Source organism: Tyto alba, unplaced genomic scaffold, assembly GCF_018691265.1.
Source record: "Tyto alba isolate M040663 unplaced genomic scaffold, T.alba_DEE_v4.0 Super-Scaffold_27, whole genome shotgun sequence".
Lineage (NCBI taxonomy): Eukaryota > Metazoa > Chordata > Aves > Strigiformes > Tytonidae > Tyto > Tyto alba.
This window is the reverse complement of record NW_024881301.1, coordinates 14,813,917-14,839,554: the sequence shown is the minus strand read 5'-3', so window position 1 is coordinate 14,839,554 and position 25,638 is coordinate 14,813,917. Positions and strand designations below refer to the sequence as shown.

Here is a 25,638-nt window from a genome sequence, read left to right as displayed (position 1 = left end):
TTAAAAATCAATTTGGACAATGTTTTTGGTTTTATTGGGTAGTGATATGTAATGGTCATCAGAAAAAATAAATTAACATATTTCAGCGGTAACAGCACCTTCAGCTGCCTGTCTTTTGGGGTTTAAGTGTTATAAAAATTGTATGAGCTGTCCTTGACATTCCATTGAACCCTCCTCCATTTATCCAGTCGCTGCATTAGAAGTGTTTTAACACTAAGAGCTCATACTTTAAATTGCAGTATTCCTTTCTCCAAGGTTGTCCCTCCCATTCAGTTTAACTCTATCAAAGGTTCCAGTATAAAGATAAATCAGAATTTTATAGAACAAAAGGTAGTACAGGTGGTCAGGTTAACTGCAGCTACAAACATAGGATTATAGGGATGCTGTCCCAGCTTAATGTGAAGTCTTCACATACTCCATCACCAGCCTTCTGCACAAAAGGAAAAGGAAGCAAGAAAAATAAAAGAACTTCAAACTGCTTCATCAAAGGATTACAGTTTTCCCCCTTCCCACCTCCTGCTTGGTACCAACGACAGACATACTGCTGCTCTTACCTTCAGACAGTCCCACAGAGGGCTCTTCGGCTCAAGATTTTTCTGAGAGCAAGATAAGAAAGAAGTAAAATGGCTGAAGTAATTCTTCACTCTCCAGATCATCAGCCAGAGATTTCAATGAATTGACAAATTGTTTTACTGTCTTGAAAGTGCAGAGTATTTTAACAATACTTATCCCTGTCATTACCCTTATTCCTTTGCAAATTTTTATTCATTAGCTTTGGTTAGTGAAAATGGCATTAATATTTCTTCCTCTATTTAGAGAGAAAGCCATTATGTTTTTATTTAGACATTCCGGTTTCTTTAGAGAATTTTTTTCTTTAAATGAGAAATAAGAAGTCAAATATAAAATTAAATTTCAAATCAAAAAACTTCTCATGTTACATTGATGGCAATCCTATGCAAGTTATTTGGAAATTTATAAAGCTATTTTAAAAATTAACTGCACTAAATAAACATGCAATTTCTGCTTGTTAATAGCAAGCCGGAAGACCCAGTGAACAGATTATCCCCTTAAATTAAACATCATTTTGATGTCCATAATGTGATGCAAGTTTTACAATTAAGCAATAAAAGACAGCTTCCCCACCAGGCAGTGAGTAGTAAGAGAAGCAAACTATCCCAAAGAAGACTGCAGATCAAAAGCTACATCACCTGTGCTACAATCTGCCATTAGCAATGTTTATCATAAACAAGTCTTGGAGGAGAAGAGGAAAGTACTTGTACCTTGTAGGAGGTTCTGAAAGATGAAAATGCAAAGTCCTAGATATTTCATTTCTAATGTATTGGCTTCTCTTAAACTTTGAAAGACTAGACCTGTCAAAAAAAAAAACTAAAATCTTGAAGGCTTTATTGTTTTTAAGTTCATATAGTACTGAATATCTTTAAGTTCTCTACCATATTTACAGATAATTTTTCACAAGTATAATGATCTTACTCTACGTGAAAATGTTGTCCTTTATCTAAGTGTAATATAAAGTTAAGGATATGTTTATTTTTTAGGTGCAATTGTATCAATAATAATAGCTTTCATTGAAAACTACATCAAGATCAATTATTTTGTTAACAGTACTCCAAAAGCAAAATTAGTAAGAAAAAGCAAAAATAAAGTTCAGGAATTTAAAGAAATGGGAGAGAATCATAGAAATAAAGGTCTTGATAGAAATAGACTCAGGAATTGAGAATCCTGTTATGCATCACAGTATTTGCTTGTTGAAGGTGAAAATAATTATATAGTAGTTTTGATAATTGATAATCATGTGGAAAATACGTAACAAATGCTTCATCTAGATTTTCTTTGGTTAGAATAACCCCTGAAAGCTCCATAAAGAGGGTATGCATGGAAAACAAACAGTAATTAGGGAAGAAAAAAGGAGGATGATACTAGACAGCCAATCACACTTAATAAAACATATACTCTTTTGGACCATTCTCATTCACATTTTTGAAGAGATTAATGCACTTTTTACATGACTAAATTCTCCTGACATACTATTGATTGAATATACAGAACATCTATAGAAAATGTTTCAGTCACCTTGAATACCAGTATTTGAGCAACGGTGCCTGATGACTACACTATGTGTATGAAAACCATCTCTCAGGGCAAAAGCTATGCCAGCTTTTTCTTTTAAAACTTTTCTAATCTTTCACACCGAATAGCGATATTATACCTAAAACATTTGCAACAACATAACACAAAAATGGGAAATCCAAGTATTTAAAAATAAGTAATGTTAACATTAAAGCAGACCATGTAACTACAGTTAACCCATACATGTACTGAGTTGAATGCACTCCTTAATTATGCTATTGTAGGCTTTAACAAAATTTCACATACAATTCCTTTTAGAAAAATTGACATAGGCAGAAAAAAATCTATTGCAAGAATTTGCATTAATATACATGTGAGGCAACTGAAATGAAAAGCCATTTAGATTGACAGTGCACTCTTGTGACACTTGGGATGGCAAAATTTCCTGCAGCTCTTCACATGGGCTGACACCAGAGACTGGCTGCTCTTAACCTCAGAAGAACATAAGAGGATCAGGAAACTAGGTCTCCACTTTAAAGAAGTCTGGAGGAGACCATGGTTACATAGCCATCCTTACCTCCTCCCACCTTCTTTTATTACTCTTTCCAGCCTGCCCCACAGATTGCTGGTTCATGACTTTGCCCTTTCCCATGCCTCATCAAGCAAGGGCATATCAGCTGGGAAGTCTCCAGCTCTCCTCCTTTTCCCCTCAATCCAATACACTAAATACAACTAGTTCAAGAGAACCACAGTAGTACCTTCGATATTACTGAAAGTAGTTTTGATTAATGACCAATCAAGCTTCCCAGGGGTTTGGCACTATAAGCATACATTTATGCTCAACAGTGTTCAGCTGTGATGTGCTGGTAACCAAGCAAGAGGTGATGGCTGGAAACATAAATACACCAGTGTTGCACCTTGGACTTCTTTATCTACCCCGAATTCACCCAAAAAAATTATCTACTGGAATTTTAATACCAGCTGTTATCATCCCACTTGCTGTATTTCGATGTGCAAGGTAAAACATGTTAATATCTGAAAAAGTTGGCTGAATCCTTTCTTGTTGGAGCTTTGTTTGACCATATGGCAATGCCTCAGGGATGAACTCATTACCAATGTACCTCCACACTTAATTTTCTATCATACTGTGCATTTACTGGATTATTAGTAATAAAATTGCAAATATTCACATGTTCTTGGTTTACCAGACAATCACAGTTAGGCTATCTTCTGCTTAAGAAAAACTTCTTCACCTGCTAAGGTCTTATCTAGCCATATGTCCCCAAAAGATTATTACTGTTTACTTTCTGATGATAAAGCAGTCTAGTAGTTGCCTGTTCTGCAAAGCTCCAAGTTTTCATAGAATGCTGAGAATAACATGGAATGAAAATCTGACCTAACAGGCCTATTTTTAAGCAAGAATCAAATGACAGGCTGAATCCACTGATGAAGGCAATTGACTTTTGCTTACTTGTTCTGCTAAAGGTAATGGCTACAGAATCTGAGACTTTAGTGGGCATTTAATATAGATAATAAACTATAGTTGATGTATTCCCTGCCCACTGGATGGAAAAATTTTGTATACTGTGGAAATAACATTTGTGTTTTTCTTGGCCCATCTGAGGTCCCGGTTTTCATGTACTCCTCTTTTAATCAACTTTACTGATCATAGCTCCTCCTTGAATGCCTGGACTATTTACAGAGCTCTTTACTGATGCAATTTCTAGATTTCTCTCTCTTCACAGGTGAAAATGCTGTTTATTTCCTGTTGTGCTCTTTGGAATTGAAACACAGTGGGATGAAAACATACACAATATGAGTATTAAATTGGCTATAGTTTTGTAAGCACTGAACTGGTAAAATCATTGTAAGAATTTTTTCAGGTGATAAGGTACTTCTCTAATTACTTTGCATTTTCAACTTCAAACTAGAATTGTCTACTAATTTTATGGTTCAATAAATAGAAATAATAAATATTATGCTGTGTGATAGCACGGATTCATTTTTTGACTTATGATATGCAATTCTAACTTCATTTTCATTGTAATTCATCATAGTGCATCTGTTTTACACAGTAGTATTTTATTCAAAAAAATGTTGAATAACTCTTGGCCCCTCTCTGACATGTCCTTTCATCTTTAAATGCCTTCCCTACACAAAACAAAACATAAAATTAATGTATTAACATTAGATAAACTGATCTGCTTAAAATTATAGTGTTTTCTGCTTAAGTAGGTTGTTTGTTAAGGGGCATTTTAATTTATTTCTCATCCCTGATCCCCTCTCCAAATGCTCACAGTACCTTCCAGAATCAATCTCTGAATACTAGTCTTCCTATTTCTTTTCATTGTGCTTCTTCGAACGTTCACCGCACATTTATCCATAGCATAATACATCTCTGCTGAGAGGCAGAAAGCCTCTATAGCCAGGTCAAAGGTACAGTAAATTCAGCTCAAGCTCTTTTATTGCTGCAGATTTGTACTTAATGTGCCTCCTGGAGGCTGAGAGTTTTGTTATCTGCAGTTAGAACGAAAGGCATGATGTTGTCCCTTGCAGACCTACAGCCCGTTCTGTGTGGCTGGTAGGAGTAACATTGACATACATCTGAGCACAGATATTTGAAATATTAGTAGAGACATACTAGCTCCAAAATTTTAAGACAATAAAATGATCATAGAGCCAATCATGTTCCCAATTGTTTTTAATAACATGGTAAATCACCTGAATTCAATTTAATCAATACACCACACTTTTGTTGACAGCAAGTACTTTCTGACTTTCTAGACTTAAATAAAAATTAATTTTTCTATTGTACATGACCCTAAACATTGTTATTATGAATTCTGACTCATTACTTCATTTTCAATTCAGACTTGATCCAAACTTATTTGTTTCCTAAGGCTGAGTGAAGAGGCCTCTGTGCCTCCAGTGTGTTTATTTTCTCTTCTACCAAAATAAAATGTAAGCACAATTTTACAGACTTTTTTCCTTATTAGTTATTTATTACATCTTATGGTACAGACTTTTCTGTGCATACAGTACACTGTTAGGCTGTGTATTGTACTCTTAGTGTAGAACAGAAATTCACAGCACAAGAAGTATTGAAGGTCTTCCATAATTAACTTCCAAGGTACCTAATGAGGGTCTTCAGGTCCAAAGCAGTGCAAAGAGCCTGAATTCGTAAGGAGATGAGTTCTGCCTGACACAATATAGAATGAGTGCCCTTGAAGCTGGCACTCAAGAGAGAGGACCAAGACAAGGTATATTTGAAGGAGGTTATTCAAATGATGGAAAAGGCAGATGAAAACAAATAGTAAAAAAATGTTCTGCACTCCTGTGACATCAGTTGTCTTGACTGTGGCCTATTCTTCCATGACATGCACAATTTTACTATTAATTATCTTTGTGTATTGTAATGGCACTCAGTGGGTCCAATTGGTCTAAAGAAAATGAAGTTAAAAAGCAAAGATGAAACCTGTGTGCATTTGAGGATGGAGAGTAAGAGTGAGGCACATTTTTCCTCCTTGGAAATCTAATAGATACTAAAATATGATGAACATACCTTCAATTTTCTAAAGTTTTTTTCTTCTTCAGGTCCCCTCCCCTCAAATATGTTGTTAAGCCTTTTTCCCTCCAATAATTATGTGACAGGGACCCAAATGACTCTCACTGGAGCTGTCAAACTGCTAATTGCAGAGGGTTTGTGTTTTCACCAGTCCTTCTGCACACAGATTAATTAAATCCTCAGTTCCTGATTCCAAATTCACCTTTTCTGTAGCAGTCTTGAGCTTTTGTTTGGTTCCCTGTAAACAAACAGATTTTCTCAGTTTATACTGTTAAGAATATGATTCTGCTTTTGGGCATTGCTATTTAACTGCTATTTAATAGATCCAAATGTGAAGTCTTTGCCTAAGGTGACTGACTTATGTTATTCTCCCTATTTGTTTCAGTAATAGGGACTAACACCTATCATTAAATATTGCTAAAGCTCCGTACATTTTTTACCTACATGATATGAATTCCAGTTCTCCCTAATGATCATTTAAATTTATCCAGACTAGTACAGTTGGACTTTGGTGCTGCCAAGTTCTGTCTACCTCATTAATTTTTCAGTTCAGCTACCAGTTGTGTCTTTAGTAGAGATCTTAGATTGAAAAACAAACACAGTGACAATAATCTTGATGGGCAGTGAACAGCCTATGACATTTCAACCATCTACCTGAGTGTTTAAACAGTATTTATAATATGGACCATGGTCTTTTTGTGAATAGACTCGTTGATTTACAGTCTGCCAAATATTAGGAGGGGAAGCTATAACAGGAGTAGCTGAAAGGGTAATCCTACTGAAATATAGAATGTTTTCCCTTTGACTGGTCATCTTTTCTTTTCTTTTTTTTTTTTTTCCTTATAAATGTTTTGAGACACAGTGGATGATTTATTTTAAAGCGACCCTAATTCAAGGTTATGTCAATGAGGCAACTGTCTTTCTCTTTGATTTAGATGTTCCAATATTTCCTTTACGCAAAGACTATGTTGGCTTCATTTCCTTTATAAGTAATCTTGCTCCCAGAGTTATCAGCACACTGACTCACAAGTTGTTTCACTAGCAGGTAAGTGAAGGTTTACTAGATCTGTCTAAAACTCAGAAAGCCTGCTTGGAGAAATTAGTAAAAGATGCAATGTTATTTGTGGAATGAAGTGCCATATTCCTAATGTTCCCTAAAATCTTTCATCTTACAATCATTCTCCTCTAAAGCAAAATTTTTGCAAGGGCTTTATGCCTTTTTTATGAAGTTTGAGTACAGTTTTCCTCTTTACCAAGTGAAGAAGTTAAGCTGTATAGTAGGAAAGCTTCTGCTGAAATGTTTCTTATCTTCTGGATACTGCTTTCCCTGCTTCATCTCAATTTTTTTGTTGCATCAGCCAGAGGTCACACATCTCTCAGAGCCTTTCTAACTGGTATCAATGAGTCTTCCTCTGGATCTGGACTGGGAATTATGCAAGGAGGACTATGCCTGGCAGGTACAGCTTTGTAGCATTCACTCTGCTGCAGGGAGACCGAATTCTGTTCTCACTTACTCTAGTGTAAATATTGAACAATTCCATCTATCTACCTGATATTGTTACAGATTTCCAGGAGTATAACTGACAGAAGACTGTGTAGTTTGGTGCACTCTAACTGCCAGTACTCTCAGGTATTTAATCCTGTGTCAGTCTGCAGCACACAGCAAAGGAAGGCAGAGGACAACAGAGGTCTCTATCCTTGAAGGAGATGACCACAAGGAAAATCGGGGCAGAGTAAATGCCTATATTTAACACATGTCATTGTAGATACCTGAACTAACATTTATCCTCTGACTCTCCTTGTTACTTTTTTTAGACCAGAAGCAGAAGCCAAGCAACACCACGCACACAAGCACACACACATGCATGTAGTTCTGTGATACCTGTGCAGAAATTGAAATATCTGTTCTACCACAGCACCACTGCCATGGGCCTCCACATCCTAGTGCATGGAAAATACAAGCTAGAATGACCTAATTTGGGGTATAAAACCAACTTATATACCTCCCACACCTCTCCAGAGGTGGTTTTGGATGACAGCAAATGTTTTTCAATGAGATTTTGTCTACTTGTACCTATAGCAGAAGCCATGCCAGCACTGGATGCTGACATGCAACAAGACTAAAGCTATATGCGGCTTCTACTCCAAATGTAGATTTTTATGGGCTTGAAGAATTTAGGTTTAATTCTTGCCACATTTTTTTTCCTATTCATTATTTCTCCCTACTAGACAGATAGGCATGAAGACAGCTCTGAAAAGACAAATCTCAAAGAGGCATTTTCTTCGCTCTGCCCCCATCCTATAGGTTTCCCAGAGAACATAACTATCTCTTGAATTCATTTTTTAATCATTGTCCTTTCACTGTTTTTACCTTTTAGCATGAAGAGGTGTAAATACATTAGGTCAGTGGCAAGGTAAAAAGCATGATAATATTTTTAAGTAGCTCTCAGGACAGAAATTCCTGTATCCTATATGCATTTTTTTTCAGCACAACATACCTGAGTTTACAAGATAGTATAGTTAAACAGCAGGGGATGTGCTATAAATCCATACCCTCGTTTTCTGTCATTTAAAAGTATAAAATATTATTCTAATGGTTCCATCTACTTTCACAGTTTTTTTATTTGTAACTACTGGAGAACTCACAGCCAGAGAAGAAGATGGGTGGCTCCTAAAAAAACACCCGGGAGTGCTGCTTTCTTTAGAGCATAAACACAGAACTTCTTTTTCAAGAAATGGTTAATGCTTTTCTAGACAGGAGATTTCCTTGATGCTTGTTGATAATAATATTTATGTGATGGCACTTTTACTGGCAAACGTAATGATTTACTGGAAAGAATATGAACAGAGCAGTGGCCTCAGAAATGTCACTTGAAGGCCTCTTGATTGATTTTTACAATAATCCCAGAGAACTATTTGTCCTGTATTCAAATTCACTATTATTTTTCATTCCTTGTAGAAAGTTACAGCTATACATAGGCTTAAAATTAATTTATTCTGTAAGCAAATAGGGAAGAATAGTGCTATAAAAGCAGACTATGAAGTCTGGAGAACAGTAACTAATTTTTCAAAAAAACACGAATCAACCTAGTACAATCTTAATAAAGAAACATATTTAGTAGACATTGATTATTGTAGCTTGTCATGAAGTCACTACAATGGACTGAGACTGATCTACTAGAATGAAGGATGTGACCAAAGGGTGTAAGCACATAATTTCCAAAGCACTTACCTGCATCAGGTGGAGCAAGTTTTTTTTTTTCCCTTAGATAGATTATGTTGTTACAAACTACAGTAGACTAATCATTATATTTCTTAATATATCACAACTTTACAAAGCAACAATAGCTTTATGAAGAGTGAGACTCCATGTGTTTCCAAACAACTCTTACAATCACATATACTGTCCACCTGCAAAGACAGGGGAAACCTTCACTGAATTTCATTCCCTTCCCTGATAGCTGTGTATTAAACAACTTGTAAAATTTCCCCCTTCCCAGGGCACAGCATGCTGTCTGCACTGGTGGGATGGCCCCTCCAAAGTGCAAGTACTTGATAAGGAAACAAAACACCAGTCATTAGTGTATCGGTTCATTTACAGCCCTTGATTTTCTACAAGTTCTTATCTTCCTCTATATAGATTGCTCATTTTCAATAAATTGTCAATGCACTTGAAATGAAGAGTGTTATTTCACTAATAACTTTGTGGACATTCTGTGTTTATGCCTCATGATGAGACAAACATTTTTGTATAACTTCATACATTTTTTTAGTTCCAGGTACCTGAGATAATAACATAGCTTACAGTCTCAGCAATCGTAAGTGAAAAATGATACTGCTGGAAGGAGTTAATCAATTAGAAAACATTTCCTGATGTTTCAGCTTTAATTTCTTTTTCTCACTGTCATTTTAATGGTTCTTGTAATTTCATTCATAAACATCCTAAATAATTCCTTTTCCTCTCTGATATTGCAAAGATTTTTTTAAAGTATATTGAGAACTCGGTCCATCTTTTCTTAATTATTTTTTCTTTTTTTGATTTCACTATCTTTGCTGAAATTCCCATGGATGTGCATGTTTTGAATTAAGCTACAATAGCATAGTATAGAGAGTAGTCTTGACCAGTCAGTTTCTGCACAGCTTAGATGCTTTATTGCATTTTATGTTGTTAGCAACAAAATCATGGAATATTGATTATACGTAACTTTAAATACGAATGAGAAATACTTTCCTGGAGGTGACATTTTTCCTTATTCATAAAACAGACACTTAATTCTGTTATTTGAATGCTGATGTTAAGGGCAAAAGAAAAAGAAGTGTCCATAAGAAATAAACCCATCTTTCATATTTTCTTTATCTGTATTCTTTGCAAGACTTCCAATCTGTCCAGTTTCTGATCTGGTCAGAAAATTCTTTTTATATAGTTTCCAAAGTCAGAAAAAAAAATTACTATGTAGAATTCTCTTCAACATACATACACATACCTGACATTTAAAATTTCATCAAGTGTGATTTGCAGCCTAATTTCATTCTAGAAATGCTGCTTATAGTGAAGACCCAGTTATAATCATGTAAGAAATATTTTGCTAGTAATTAACCCAGTTGGTATACGTATGGCTTTAGATACAACAATATTTTTCCTGTATTTAGCTTGTAGACATATACTCTTCCCTTTTTTGTCCCTCTGTTGTTTTCTTCAAAAAGTACTGTCTCTATCAATGCAAAGTTATTTCTAAGAAAGTAGTAAACATTGAAATTATATGGGACATATATTCATTATTCTGATGCAGTAAATCTCTGATGCCAAAAGATATATGACAGTAAACACCCTTATACAACAAAAATTTATCTAGCTCTGATGCCACTTCATGAACTTGAGGTTAGGTTACATAATGTTATATAGTGTCTGCTGTAATTGGTCATCAATACCTGGCTAACCCTGCTTCACTGAACACTAGAGGGAGATCAAAGCAAAAGAATCAATGATCTAACAGATTACAGATACTAATTGGATTTATTCATAAAATTTCAGCTGGTAATCAGATGAAACACCAGGTATCATAGTATCTTAATTTTTCATCATAGTTTTCACATACCCTTATTTTATATTGTTTTACCCAGATTGTAATATTATACAATGAAAAAAAAAAAAAAAAAAAAAAAAGACTTAGAAGGAGGACTGTGCTTGTATCAATAACACAACTAATACATTCTGTATTAAATTAGTTTTTCATATGACATATGTTTACTTCGATGAGAAGACAGGGGTTTTAGCCACTGAACAGCAAAACATAAGCAAGGTGTCCAGCTGTCTCACCATTCTCTGAACACGCGGTACTTTTTACTAGAATGTACCTACAGCAATAATCAGGGAAAACTCATCTTTCTGAAAAATCTTCCCTGGAAAGAGATCTTTCTGTTAGACCTAAAGACAGCAACTGAGACTGTTCACATTCACAACAGGATGGAAACTAATGCTGTCACTCTTTTGCCATCACAACTGCTGTTTTTTCAGTGTTTGCTGAACAAAGTTTGTAACATAAAGTGCAATGCCTATTCTAAAATATAGACTTTTTTTAGCTTCGTATGAAAGAAGGTTATCAAATGTACACTTCTTTGCCCTCCTGGTTACTGCTAGGAAATACCAATACTTTCAACAGGATTCCCAAAGGCCCTTGAATAGTTTCCTAAGAGGAAGGACCTGGTTAATCAGCCCTGGTGGAAGAGGAGCCCTGGCATCCAAGTGTCACAACCAAGGAACTACTCATGCTGCAGTTTGTACAGAGATTGCTATACTGCTAGAGATGTCTGAGCCAAATGGAAACAGGATGGTGTTAGCACTGGTAGAGATGTAGTTATCAACAAAGAGCTCACAAAGTTAGGGCTATTTACCCTGAGTAAATTGCTATGCACGGTAGCTTGCAGCTACTTCACATGTCAGTACAGTGTGCTGCAGACCCTGCACTAACCAACACCACCAGCATACCCCATTTTCAGTGCACACCACGGTTTAAGGAGAAAATGTGATATATGCACACTAATAATTGCTGTTGTTATTTAGGGAAGTAAAGGTTTGCATAGGCTCAAGGGAGATAACAGGAGTGAGAGGGCAGAAGCAGACAGAAGCACAGATGGGAATGGACAGCGAGAAATCTGCCTTTCAGCATGGTGAGCTGCTAAACTGCCTCAGGGCTCTCTGTGAAACCATAACCTCTTACTAAATTACCAGCCAGCTCTCCACAGAAAAAAAAAGAATGCTCCAAGTTTCACTTCATAGCTTGGTTCAAAAAGGAGCAATATTTATACATTATTGAAAATACTGCCACTAAAGTTAAGTAGCAACTTCTCAGATGCTTCCTGTATTATTTGGGTCTGTTTAATCAATAGTGAGGGATTTAAAACCCAGATCATCCGAGGAAACTATTTCCTTCAAGAGTTTAACAATTGCAGCTCAGGATATCTTTCACATGTGATCTGTTACTGTTCATCAGCCAGACAGATTTCTGTCTGGGTTTTTTTATACAGGCCATGCTAAGGTACCTTAATCACCGTCAACCTAGAAGTCAATGAGGTATTTTAAGTACATAGAGTCAGACAATGATCTTCACTTGAGCTATGGCCAGTAAATACTGTAGAGTAATTCCTCTGACTCAGTTACTTTTAATATCTGTAAAGAGCTATACAAAATGCAGGGCAATTCAGAATCAGGCTCTGTGTGTTCTTTTTCACTTACTTGCTTGTTCAGGGCTAAGCCCAGCTGGTAGACAAAAAGAAATGCCTGTTAGAAAGTATAGGGAACATCCTGCCCTTCCTTCAACAGGTCCAGTTCCCTTTGTTTCCATGAAAGCCATTGATCACCTACTGAAGGAAAAAAAAATAAAAAAAAAGGGAAAAGGAAAAAAAATAAAAAGGTTGTCCTTTCTCTTGTTTTACAGCTTTAAAATCTCAGCCTCCACATCAATGTTTTTAAGAGGCTTGTTTCCTTCCTAAATGCCTGGTACATTTGGAAAAGCTGGAAACAAGAGAAAAAGTAATTGTCCATAGTTTTTGTCAAATATATTTCGATACAAAGTTGTAACAGCTTGAATGGAAGGGACTGAAAAAGTAAATAGCTCCCATCCATGGGACTTTTGCTGTCATTTTCAGAAAAATAAGGTCATCCTAAACAGCACCAGGCAGCATAACCCATCACACACAACTTGTCCAACCAGCTCCACAAGGGATTAATATTCCACTATGATCAAGTATTAGAAGGAGAACCAAAGTGAACTGATTACCAGGTACCCTGCTGCCCAAGGTACATTTATTTAAACCAATGGGAGTTTATACACTGGATAGCTTTGGGGATGAAATGCTAGAGATAATGACATCAGAAGGCATTTGCTAATATATTGGAGAGTTTTTTGGATTGAGAAAAGTTCACAGTATTTCAAGTGACAAGTAAGTACTTCTGTATATACTGAATGGATTGTGAAGTATACTGTATATACTCTGTCTGAAGCACAAAACACTTGTTTTTTTTCATTTTTAAAAAATTACTTTTTAAAATATATATACATAGAAGGACAGGGAATTAATACATCTCATGTTTCTAGAAACAAATCATTGCATCTACAAAATTGGCTAGTTATCTCAGCCATTTTGCACAGTCCAAAATGCATAAGAGACTACTCAATACCCTTTCAGTTTTTATTTACTGGCAGCTGTTTAGAGAGTAAATACAGCTTGGAGTCTCTCTAATAAAGGGAGGTATGGTTTTCTGGAAAAAAATAATAGATACAAAAAAAAATGGGAAATTATACAGTATTTACAGTATTTAAGGTACATAATTTCTTTACTATATCTTATCATTATAGTTCAGAGCTGAAATTACTTCTGTTGCAATGACAGCTGACCATGCCAGTTCATTTAACATTTTGGGATCGAGGGAAGTGTGCTGTTTATTTATTTAATGAATAAGTTTTCAACCAATTAAAAAAAAAAAAAATAAATCAAGTACAGACCTATTACTCCCAAACCTTTCAGGTGCTAGGTCATTGCATTTCTACTGTAGAGAAAATTGAATTTTTGTAATCAATAGGCACTGGGCACACAGGAGAGAATTATGCTTTTTGTCCAAGGCTAATCCTGCATGGTACTGGGAGCTGCCAGCACCCACGGAGGCATTCTCAGCCTTGTCACAAGCTGAAGTACTGGGGCTGGCTTTTACCTGTGTAATATATATCAGTGCGAACGTGCTTTGCAAGTTGCAGAGTGTTGTAAGGATCCAAAGCATAACGATGGTGAATGAACACAATTAACAGGTAATCTAAATTCTATTTGTTTCCTAAGTTTGTACAATATTGTCAGTATAGTTTCCTGTCCTGGCTTCCAGCCTCCCAGTTTCCTGCTTCCTCTTGCTTTAGAAAACTACAAATTACATTGAAATTGCTGATAATATTAAAAATGTATGCATTTTTAGTAATTTCACTATTGTCATCAGATCATTGCCCATTATACCAGCTCAGGAGTCTGCCTCTCTCTAGATAAATAGTATTTCTGAATATCCAATGTTATGAGCTTTTGATTTCTCCCTCCAGGACCTAATTTAAACATGAAAATGAATTGGTTGAGTTTTTTGCAGTTTTTGTGATACAGCTACATCTGCAAATGTGTTTCAAACTTAACAGGTCTTTTTTGTTATTTATTGCTTTTTGACTGTATTAGATTTCTTTATACAGCCAGGAAAACATTCTTATACTGTGAATGACCTCAAGAAAGGTAAAATCCAAATAGTTCAGCCATTGCCAGGAAAAAAATATTGTAGTATAAGGCACTTTTTTATTCTTAAATTGTTGTGTTCTATTTTTAACAATTATGATGTGCAAACATTAGCTGTGAAAGACTGACTTTGCAGATACCTACAAAAGACAGATCTGAGGTCTTTCAGAGGGTGGTGTTAGTGAGTGGCATGAACCCTTTATCTGGCCAATACAATGATGAAGTAAACAGGCAAGGTGTTGACAGTGGAGAGGAAATCTGTTGCATCCAAGCTGTTTCTGGTATTGTAAAGAACACAGGAGGGTAAACCTTTTTTTCAGCTGATGACTATTTATAGCTTTGTGTGAAATGACCTTGGCTCTGATTTCTGTAGCCAGTGGAAATATGCATCCAAGCTCCAAGGTGTCTTCTTTTTTCCACTAGCTTTTAGGACATACTGAGGTTACTCATTATGTTCACAACAGCCTTACATCTCATGTGGAGTCTGTCTGTCCTACACTGCTTAGAAGTGTTAAACTACTTCATGCACACTACCTGGTAGATGTGTAGCAGTGAAATAACCCTGTAAATGTGTGACTTACTGTAGATGTATGACATAATATACATTGCGTAGATCAAGCACTGTATTTACTGCCTGTGTACAACACTGTATACACAGATATTTCTTCCTGGGAGGTCTGAGACAGAAATATGACAAGACCCTTGATGGAACCCTAATAAAATTGTGAGCAATAGCCATGTATACATGCTGAAATCAGAATCTCTGAAATAAAAATATTTTTTTCTGGCTCTCTATTAATCATTTGAGAACAATATTAAGTGGTATAATGTAATTATTCAGTTTACTAACTACACTAAATCCCTTATAAGTTCCCTGCTCTAATACAACGCTGCACTTAATATGAAGTTACTGTAAAATCATAAGCAGCAGACGTAATATATCATGCCATTCATAATGTTATACATTTTCAGCAAAGGAACCTTCATGTTTTTCAGGTAGATTAGTTCAGCAATATGACCATATCTGCAAAGCATTATTGAAAAACAATTCTAAGAATAGTGACTTAACAAATGCATTTTTGCCGACATTGTCCTGTTTAATTCACACTGAAATGAGGCTTTGTCTGAAACATCCATGTTTACTTTCTATTAAGAGTGAAAATTAAGTTCTAAAAAAGGTTGCCAGATTGGAAATCATAAAACTTAACTGTGACAGTATCTCTAGGTAACAATAGGAAAAATATATCATTACAAAGACGTTGCTGAGTCTCTTATTCTTGTCAGTAAGTCCTTCCTTCACATACTGACAGTTGTTGACCTAGTTGTCTTTGGGCATGTCCACATGTGCTGCAGTGCAATACAGTTCATTTATTCCACTACACAACCTTTGTTTTCAGATGAAGTATGGGTACTCTCTTGAATGATTTCTCTTAAATTAGATTGTTTCAATCGAATTCAGGATGGCTGGTGGTCCAAGTCTCAGCATTCTTCACTATAAATAGCACTTTACTGGCAATCTCTGCAGATAACAACAAACCCAGGACAGAAACCTGTTTTCCATTGAAAAGTGGCCAAACATACTCATCTGCATTAAGGCTAATCACATTCAAGGAGTTCAGCTGTCCTGATTACAGATACCCACTAACACTTGCAGAGAGCATTGTTTGTATACAAAATAATTAAAACTTTTGATTTCTCCCTTTGAAAGAGTAACAGAGTGTATTATGGCACTCAGCAACCCTGAGTATGAACAAATCTCCAAAGGAGTTTCAAGATTTATTGGTATGAAAGTGTCAAACAAAGCTGTTTTAAAATTAAAAACAGTGGGAGAATATATCAGTTCTTTAAAAAGGGGGACTTTCCGAATAACAACTGCATCTGTATTTCACAAGTGGGGCTATAAAAACAACAAGAAAAAGTGGGTCTTATTGTTTATGAGTAATATCCAAGCTAAATTAATATCATGTCCATTTATACATTAACGAAAAGCCGAAAAAGCCTAATTCCTGTATGCTTTGATGTAGTTCAGATCAGGATGATTACAGAGAAAGGAAAATATCACCTTGATGATGAAATAAACATTTGGTCTTTTAGATAGTTGTAAAATACAACCAGGAAAAGATTGTACTTTGGATCTTAATCTGAATTAGAAATATGTTCTTCAAATCAAAAGACAATTTCAATTTAAATGAAGAGGAAGCCTCTCAGTAGTCTCTAACATGCCCCTAAAAACATCAATATTTACAAATGTTCACATCTAAATTGAGGGTATTTCATTTCACCATCAACAGTGTGGTGGTAAATGTGTTACTGTCCTAGAAAACAGTTTATCTTGGCTTTGGTCTTATTTGTGTCTAATAATACTGCAAATCTTGTGAGAAACACCAGACTTTCTCAAAGCAAACAGCTGGGCCAGTAAAGATTGCCAAACACTTGAAGTCTGTCAGATCAGTTTCAGTAAATGTGGGATGCTCATCGGTATGATAAAAAACTACATATATTTTTTTTAACTGCTTTGATGCTAAAAGAGAATTTACGCTTTGTTTAACTCTAAGGCTCAAAGAAGCCTGGAGCAGCTCTTATTTTACCCAAATCATCTTTGCCTCTCTCTGATGATGATATATGTTCATTCCATTGCAATAGGTGATATTTCAAATGCCTGCTTTTGCCATATCTGTGTGGTAAATTTCTTCCTAATATTTATGTTTCCACATGTTTTATTGTAGGAAAAATTCCAAACATTTCAGTTAAGTCTTAAAATTTCTCCAGGTGAAGAAGAAAGCCTTCATCAAAAGAAGAATGATCTGACTGACAGCTCAGCTTCAGAATAAAGCCAAGCCTGCAAAACAACAATCCATAATCTTTCCACGACCTGAAGAAATGAGCACTGAGAGACCTTCTTACGTAATCAAACACCCAGGGCAGACAAGAATTTCTTCCATTGAAAATATAAGTGATTTCTCCTTAAATATCACTGACTGCACTCAGGTTGTGGTGCCAGAGGAAGTTTTTTTCACTGTTGCTGCTGCTGGAATACTGGAAAATCTGCTTGTCCTCATTGCTGTTGTAAGAAATAAGAATTTGCACTTGCCCATGTACTGCTTCATTTGCAGTTTAGCCATTTCAGACATGTTAGGTAGCTTGTACAAAACTCTGGAGAACATCTTTATCATCTTGTGCAAAATGGGGTACCTGACACGTCGTGGTGACTTTGAGAAAAAGTTAGATGATGCCATGGATTCCATGTTCATTCTGTCTTTACTGGGGTCAATTTTCAGCTTGTTAGCTATTGCAGCAGACAGGTACATCACTATCTTCTACGCTTTGCGGTACCATAATATCATGACACTAAGAAGGGCCTTGGTTATCTTGGCAATTATTTGGACATTCTGTGCTGGCAGTAGCATTGCCATTGCCCTCTTCTCCTATGAAGCAGCTACAGTCATTCCCTTCACCATCCTGTTCCCTCTAATGATGTTTTTTATACTGTGCCTCTATGTCCATATGTTCCTCCTGGCTCGATCTCATGCTAAAAAGATTGCCTCACTGCCAACCAGCACAGTCCATCAGAGAACTAACATGAAAGGAGCCATTACACTGACTATTTTCCTTGGAGTTTTCCTTTGCTGTTGGGCTCCCTTTGTTCTTCACATCCTCTTAGCAAGGTTTTGCCCACATAATCCTTACTGTGCCTGCTACATGTCCATTTTCCATGTGAATGGAACTCTCATCATGTGCAATGCAATCATTGACCCTATGATTTTTGCATTCCGAAGCCCAGAATTACAGAGTACATTTAAGAAGATGTTCTGCTGTTTCAGGTCAAACTGGAACTGGTAAACACTTCATGAAAAATGAAGGTTATAGAAGCACACCTACGGGGTGCAATGCAACATCAGTTTGCAGAGTTTTTACCAACAATTATGCCCAAAGTAATACTATGTTTGTTGGACACTGCCAGTGATTTTCAGAGGGCTACCAAAGAATGCATCAAAATTAAGTATGCACATAAACCTCTGCCAACCAGTCCTCCAGAAATATTCCTGATTAAGTTAATTCTGCCAATGATTTTCATGCAAGTAAAAAAATAACTGTCTTAATTATGATTTGTCATATCAGAAAAATTAAAATATAAATCTTCTGCATCAAGTATTGCATTATCCCAGCGATGAGTTTATGCTAACTAATTTTGTATCAGTAATTTCAATTTAAATTTTAAAACTTTAAAATTCTGTTTAAATTGCAATGAAATGAACACTTGTTTCTAAACTGCATATTTATGTAAAAGTCTATGATAAAGTAGAAAATACCAACATGTAATTGGGTTTTTGCTGGAAAAGTGAATTCATGACTGTTCTTTAACATCTGGTCTCCTTAAAATCATGCAATTAGCATTCTCTAAGTTTCAAAAATAATTTTTGGAGTGCGTCCAAAAGAAGAAAATATTTTGGTTTAAAAGCTATCCTCTGGTGACTGAAGAGTTTTTTCCAACATAAAACTGTGGCAACAAAGACAGGTTTTGAGTTTTAAAACCCCAAAGCCAGGTCTGGACAAACAAAGGGAATTGCTGAGCTTGCCAGTTCCCCATTGGAAGCCCCTGAGCCAGTTTTCTTTAATAAAATAATAACCTTCACAGACAGTAAAAGAACTTTGATTCAGCCATGACTTCTAAATATGCCACAAAAAAAGAATTCAAAAAACAAAAAATACCAGAGACAAAATTCAAACACTTTCAAGGAAGTCAACCACCTGGATAAGGAATCAGCTAGCCAGGCTGGAAGGATGTTACAAAGCAGTTTGTAATTTACGAAATCCTAGTAAGTAAATTTTGAATTGTCCCTGCTAAAATAATAGAAAACTCACAAAACTTTAAGGAAGAATAATCTTCAACAGCAAAACATCCTGAAGTAGTCCAAAGCATATGGTGAGGAATTAACCTCACAATAATTCAGCAGAGTTATTCAGCTGTGCCAGAAAGAGACAATTTAGTAAGAGACAGCCATGAAACTGAGAAAACCAAGTCACAGCTAGAACAAGGATAGGAAAATATAGCATCAATTAGAATTCATAGATAAATAGAAAAATTTACTCTGATGGCACACTAAGAAAAACAACAATATCAAGATACATGGTATGTGGACCAAACAATACATATTGAAGTGGATTTAGGCTTGCAGATAAAGATGAAAGCCTTTATATAACTAAGCAAAGAAAATATCTTAAATGAGAAAAGAGATACTAAAGTAGAATTTTTCCAAACCTATATATTGATTACAAAGAAAGGTTTATTTATAAAATGCAAGTTCAGAAGGGAGTTCAGATATAATCACACATTTTATTTTAATGAGAATTTTTTCCTTTCCATCAAAAGCAGAACAAAAGTAAAGCTACACAGCAAGAAATTGTTGATAGACCTGGGGAAAAAAAAAAAATTATACAGTATTAAAGACAAAGCGGAACAAAAGACCAACAGTACTATTATACCTTGTGCACATGGATGATGAGCTTCAGAATGATAAAAAATACTGTGATTTAAGCAGCCCTTATGTTAACTCTGCAACACATGAAATATCTACTAAATGCACCTTCCCTAAAAACCCTTTTTTCCACCTTCTTCCCTAAAACAGACATAGTTAAGGAAGTCCACTCTAACTCTACAGAAGCAATATCTCCATGTTCAGACTAAGATCTCCAGATGTAAATTTTAATGAAATATGTACAATAAAAACTTATCACCATAACTTCTAAACATGGCGAAGTAATCATTAAAGAGAACACTATACATTTAGCACTTCAAAGAGGAACATTCAAGACAGACTCGTGTCAAAATCCAAAATTCAGCAGCAAAACTTATCATTGAAATTCTGTATAAAGTCCTTTGCAAAGAACTCTTTGTCTTCTGGAGGTTCTGACAGTTAGACCTAGGAAAGGGATAAATGTGAGAGCTCAGGCTGGGGCTGGTCATGGTCGTACCTACAGCAGACCCCAGATGGGGCCACCAGCTACTGCTTTCTTCTACGATTCCAGGATGTGACAGATCAGAGTAGTCCTGAGACAAGTGTGGCTTGGCCTGGTGGAAACAGGATAACTTGGACTTGGCTGCCTTCAACCCTCATCTGACTGCCCTCACATACACAAGAGTTTTAGGAACTGGCTGGCACCAGCCTTCTTCACAGCATCCCTGGACCCAGGGAAAAGAGGAGGGGGAATGGTCACTCAAAGACCCTAGGAGCCAGAGCCCAGCTCTCATTCCTGCACTGTCAGCACTTTGCTTTGTAATGAGGACCTGGGATCCTACCCTGCCATGAAGTCTGATTTCTGGGCCATGCCAAGGGGAGAGTGGCCAAAGGCAAGGGTGTTGGACAAGGCACCATTTCCATCCTCATCCCAGACATCCAGCCTGTTTTACGGCTTTCCCCATTGTCCTGTCTATGCTGAAGCCTCAAGAAATGGCTGGGAGTGTTGAAACTTTACTGCCATGGTCTCAGACCTACACCAAGAGCCCTCAGGCAGCCTGTGTGGGGGCATAAACTGCTCACCAAGCATCTGTGCTCACTCCCTCCTTTTTATTACCCATGCCTCAGCCTCAGCCTTGGCCTAAAACCCTAAGGGCACTTAGAAGATAAGAACTTAAGATACAAAATCCATGGTACAAACACACCTTTGATCCCCTTCCTATTGAACCTACTTCAAGGGCAGAGCAAACTCTCCTTCAGTAACCCAGAATCTGTCCACTCCTTCCCAGGTTGTCCCACTGTCTTTCCCAGCACCATCCCCAAGTCTCCAGCCACCATTTACCTGCAAAACACGGAGCAGCCATGGTTATGTAGGTTATGGCCCAGCGAGATTTTTTTTCTGTCTAGCTTGTTAAAGCAAGAAGTCAACACAGGCAGCAAATTTTTGGCAGGTTCTATCCCACATTGTTTTGTTTGACTTGAAAGTATTTCTGCAGTTACTGACGTTGGATCTCAGATTGCCATGAGATCCAAACACTGTCTGGAACTGTTTCCCACCTGATGTTATCTGGAATTAACTATCTATTCTTTGTAGCTTACCTGGTCTCATCTGTGGATACACTCAGAACAACTTCCCAAAGCATTCGTTCATATCATGATGCCTGAGCAACACCTAAACTTATGTTTTTAAGTTATATCTTTAAACTGGTGGTAGAAACTTGATGGCTGTTACTACTAGACTTCCCAGACAGCCAGCAAGATTGGAAAAAAGCTGATACATACGGGGATCTAAAACAAAACACAGAGATAGCAAGGTTGTAAATTATGAGAACTGTCTGTTGTTCTCCATTTTTAATGTGCTCAGGACAACAAAACTTGCCAAGTTCACTGTGTAAATCTGTAAGAAATTCAGATCCAATGCATTTGCAATGCAGCTGAAATCTACATCATAATAGTTGATCTCAAGCTGAGCCTAAGGATTACATAAAAGAATCAAAACAAAATTCAAAATCCACATACAAAACTCTTTTTTTTTTTTTTTCACTTTGCACTGGTTAAGATTAAATGGAGCATTTTTTAAAAAATATTTCCTTTCTGGGGAGGCAGAGTCGGGAGGAACACAAAATATTCTTGAATAAAAAAGTATCTAAGAAGATTTTAATTTTTAAGTCTGCCAGAATTTGTTGTATGTCAACAGATGGGTAAATCTCCATAAGTTATCTCCTAACTGGCTGTAAATCTGGCTTGCATTTTAGCTGTTGTGCAGTCTCCAAGCAAATAAGTTTTTCTGTTTCACATACTAATGTCTCCATATATTTTCCTGTGTTGCTTTTTGAACAGATTCTTTAAGCCATGATCTGTGAAGCCTTCACTGTATTGTACTAAAGTCACTCTTGAAAATACACTCTGATATATTAATGTATAACAGTGAACACTTTTCTCAGATTTTGAGACTTCTCTTCATCACCCAGCTTTAAATTACAAATGTTTGGGAGGCGGAACTGTACCTTAGCTTTGGGATAAATAAGTTCATCTTGGATCCTACCAGAAGCTAATAAGCCTGGAAGGAAAATACACTCCCCTTTTAAATCACAGGCAACACTACAATTGATGTTTCATTTGGAAGGGCCCACAGAATTTCACATGCATGTGGCAACAAAACATTTCCTAGTCACTTACTGCAAAACTGAAAAAGAAAGCTCCTCCTCTGTTTCTGTTGTTTTGAACTGAACTTCATGTTCAGGAACAAAGTGAACAAATCTGATAAAAGCACCCATGGGAATTAATTTCACTGAAGCAGTCGGTATGCCAGTGAGGGACAGACTTGCAGAGCAGTTTGATTTTGTTCACAGACTAGCAAGACAAATATGGTTTATTTGTGAGAAAATATAGCTTAGAGTTTATTTATGTAAGAAAAAACTTGCTTCCATGAATTTCCAGGCAAGATTTCAGAAAAATAAGTGTCTTGGGCTCCTATTAGCTGAACAAAATTTCAGTTTTTCAAACAATATTTAAATAACTGAAAAAGAAGTTTGACATGAAGTCCAGAGCATCATCAAAGACAAGAAATATTTATTTATAATAATTTTTTATAATAAGAGTTGAGGTAAATATTAGCCTTCTCTTTTAAAAATCTCAAGCAAGATACTTCACATAGTGTCAGCTAAAATAATAGGCAAGGTAAACAATAACAGGATCTTAAAGCATCTATTTATCATGAGAACTAATGCTGATTGTAGTAGTACTGAATTGCAATTATGTTTATAACCTTATCAGTTTGACTGATATTTTGGATTTGATTTAGACTTGGAACATTCAGTACTTTTGTTTCAGTACTAAACATCTATATTTCAAGCCAATACATTTTTTAAAAAATCTCTTTGAGTCGGATTTGGACTAAACTCTACAAATGATACATTTATTTAAACAGAATCTATTCCCCAAGTAGGCATAGGATCTGTTTTTCACATTATCTTATTTTTACATTAAGACTGTGAGATGGGTTTGTTACTCCATATTCCAGTGCTTCAGCAGCACATTTACACTACCATTACAACTTCAGTCCTTCAACAATTACACCTAATCTTCATGCGAACTATCTGAATAAAGGTAGAGCTAGTCAAAAACCATTTGCTAACAAGAGGAGTTACTCCAGCAGCAACTTTACACCCTCTGACAACCTGGCTGAGGATGGAGGAGATGGAGCACATGTCCTGGGTGGATACTTGTATTGATAGTTCAGCTGTAGTAAATCAGATGTATGATTTACATGAATACCCAAACAGCCTCTTTATCGGTATTGCTGTATAGAAATGTTCCCAGAACAAAAAGGCAGAATGCAGGGTTACAGGTCAACAACGTTTCAGTGTAATGGCCCTGAGGCATTCTGATGGTTCCTGCCCACCCTTGGGGCTGCCCCAGCCCTGCTCACGGCCCAAGACTCCATTTCAGACCCCTGGAGCCATCAGCCCCTGCCTCAGAGATGTTGCGGTATGGTCAATCTCCAAATCCCCACAGCCCTGCCCTTCCCAGCCACAGCCCCTGATGAGTCAGGCCCACACACAGTTCCATGTCCTGGCCCAGCCTCGGACCATCCCCAGGGAGGTGCCCGATGCCCAGGGCTGGGGATACCCTGGTCCTGTCTGGGGCGGTGGGATGAGCCCTGGCTGCCAAGCCCTGGCCTGATGGACTCCAGAGGAGCCTCGTGGCCACCAGCCTGTGTAGCGCCCTGACTTTAAGCTGTTAGTTGCAAACAGGCAGTTGAGAGCCACTTTCACAAAGTCTGAAACCACACAGGAGCCTCCGTGGCACAACACGAGAGCATCGAGCTCTGCAGGGAGCCTTGATGTCAGTATAACACCATGCACTTTAATACAGCCTCTAAAGCCAGCAAGAAATATCTTCAGCCCCTTTAAAATCCTATTGTGTAAGTTATTCTGCCTAATTGCTCCTTCCTGACAATTTAAATTTGGTCTCAATATTTGGTGACATTCAAAGTCTATGGTAAATGTCTTCCAATTCAAAACTAGCTTCCCAGTCCCAGGGACTACTGCAGCTGCTCACTTTCAAAACTACCCACCATGATAAATATACATATGAGTTTTCACTTGAATTTTAAAGAATGATCTACAGACCCTGCTTTACTGATGTACCATTTCAGTCTTACAGTCTATAGTCTTACATTTTCATTTAATTGAGAAATGAAACCACAGCCAAGCATTTGGGTAATCACATCATCTGGTGTGACAGCTAAATCTTTACTGCCAGTTTGTGCAATGAGGATTCAAAGGAAGAGAGAAAAAAACACTTCAGCACTTCAGCCTGGCACGGAGTGATCCATGTCAGAGGGCAAGCCAAGAAGCACGGATGGAGGCCTCAGGTCTCTCATCTGTGCTTAGCTTCCCCTCAGATCACAGTAGAGCCTTTGAAAGAGGGGGGAATTTGGATAAAAGGCAACTGCTAGCTCCTGGATGAGCAGGTACACGAAAGAAGCACAGCCTTGCAAGCAAGAGCTGGCTGGTTAATAAGGGGTTGAGACTGGCAGCCTTGCCCATTAGAGTATCTGGCACTAGGGGTTGTTAGAAGTCTGGGAAGAGGCCCAAGGAAAAGGGTCACTGAAGAATAACGTTTTTTAAAATAATAGTGTTAAATGAACTAAATCAGTCATTCAGCCTTCTTCTATACATAGGGGTCTTTATTGAAAGCTTTATCTGAATGGTTCAGGAGTAGCAGGGGCATGAGAAAGCTCATCATGCAGAGGGGTCCCTGGACTCCAGGCTGGAAATGTTGTCCCGCAGACACCAAGGTGAGAGAAGAAGGAAAGTGAGGATGTGCTACAGACACTGGAGCAGAGACTCCCCTGCAGCCTGTGGAATGACCGTGGTGAAGCAGATGGTGAAAACTGGGCAAAAACTACCCAAAGAAGACTTAAAGTGCATTTCCTGTGTTATCTCTTTGGATGCGTGTAAATAAAGTGATACCATATCTCATGGAAGGAATGTAAACAGGGGTTATGTTTGTGCTTGATGGCTTAATTATTCATTTTTTACTTTCATTCCCATACCTTTCAAAAACATTCAGTTTCCTTTGTAAATCATCATCATAAAATTACCCGCAATGATCCTAGTACCTGGTAATGTATCATGTCTGTGGGTCAGTCATATTAGAGTCAGATTAAGTGTTGTTCTTCTGGAATTTCAAAAATAAACTGATAATTTAAAATTTATAATATATTGCACTTTCATTTGAAATTCAGATTGAGGCTTTGCA

At 37.0% G+C, this 25,638-nt stretch overlaps 1 protein-coding gene across 5 annotated transcripts; it reads left to right on the top strand.

Annotated features, from left to right (window-relative positions):
- Positions 1 to 6,647: 6,647 nt before the first annotated feature.
- Positions 6,648 to 20,162, top strand: MC2R (melanocortin 2 receptor). 5 transcript variants are annotated; one of them, XM_033010685.1, is made up of 3 exons: positions 6,648 to 6,698; positions 7,012 to 7,110; positions 17,183 to 20,162. In XM_033010685.1, the coding sequence occupies exon 3, from the start codon at positions 17,294 to 17,296 to the stop codon at positions 18,251 to 18,253; it is 960 nt and encodes a 319-aa protein (XP_032866576.1). In that variant the 5' UTR covers positions 6,648 to 6,698; positions 7,012 to 7,110; positions 17,183 to 17,293; the 3' UTR covers positions 18,254 to 20,162. The 5 variants fall into 5 exon arrangements, with proteins under 5 accessions (XP_032866576.1, XP_032866577.1, XP_032866579.1 ...); XM_033010686.1 differs by having other exon boundaries at positions 17,140 to 20,162; XM_033010688.1 differs by lacking the exon at positions 7,012 to 7,110 and having other exon boundaries at positions 6,650 to 6,698.
- Positions 20,163 to 25,638: the final 5,476 nt, after the last annotated feature.

Coding starts and splice junctions, on each gene's coding strand:
- MC2R (XM_033010685.1), top strand. CDS start 17,294: ATGAGCACTGAGAGACCTTCTTACGTAATCAAACACCCAGGGCAGACA.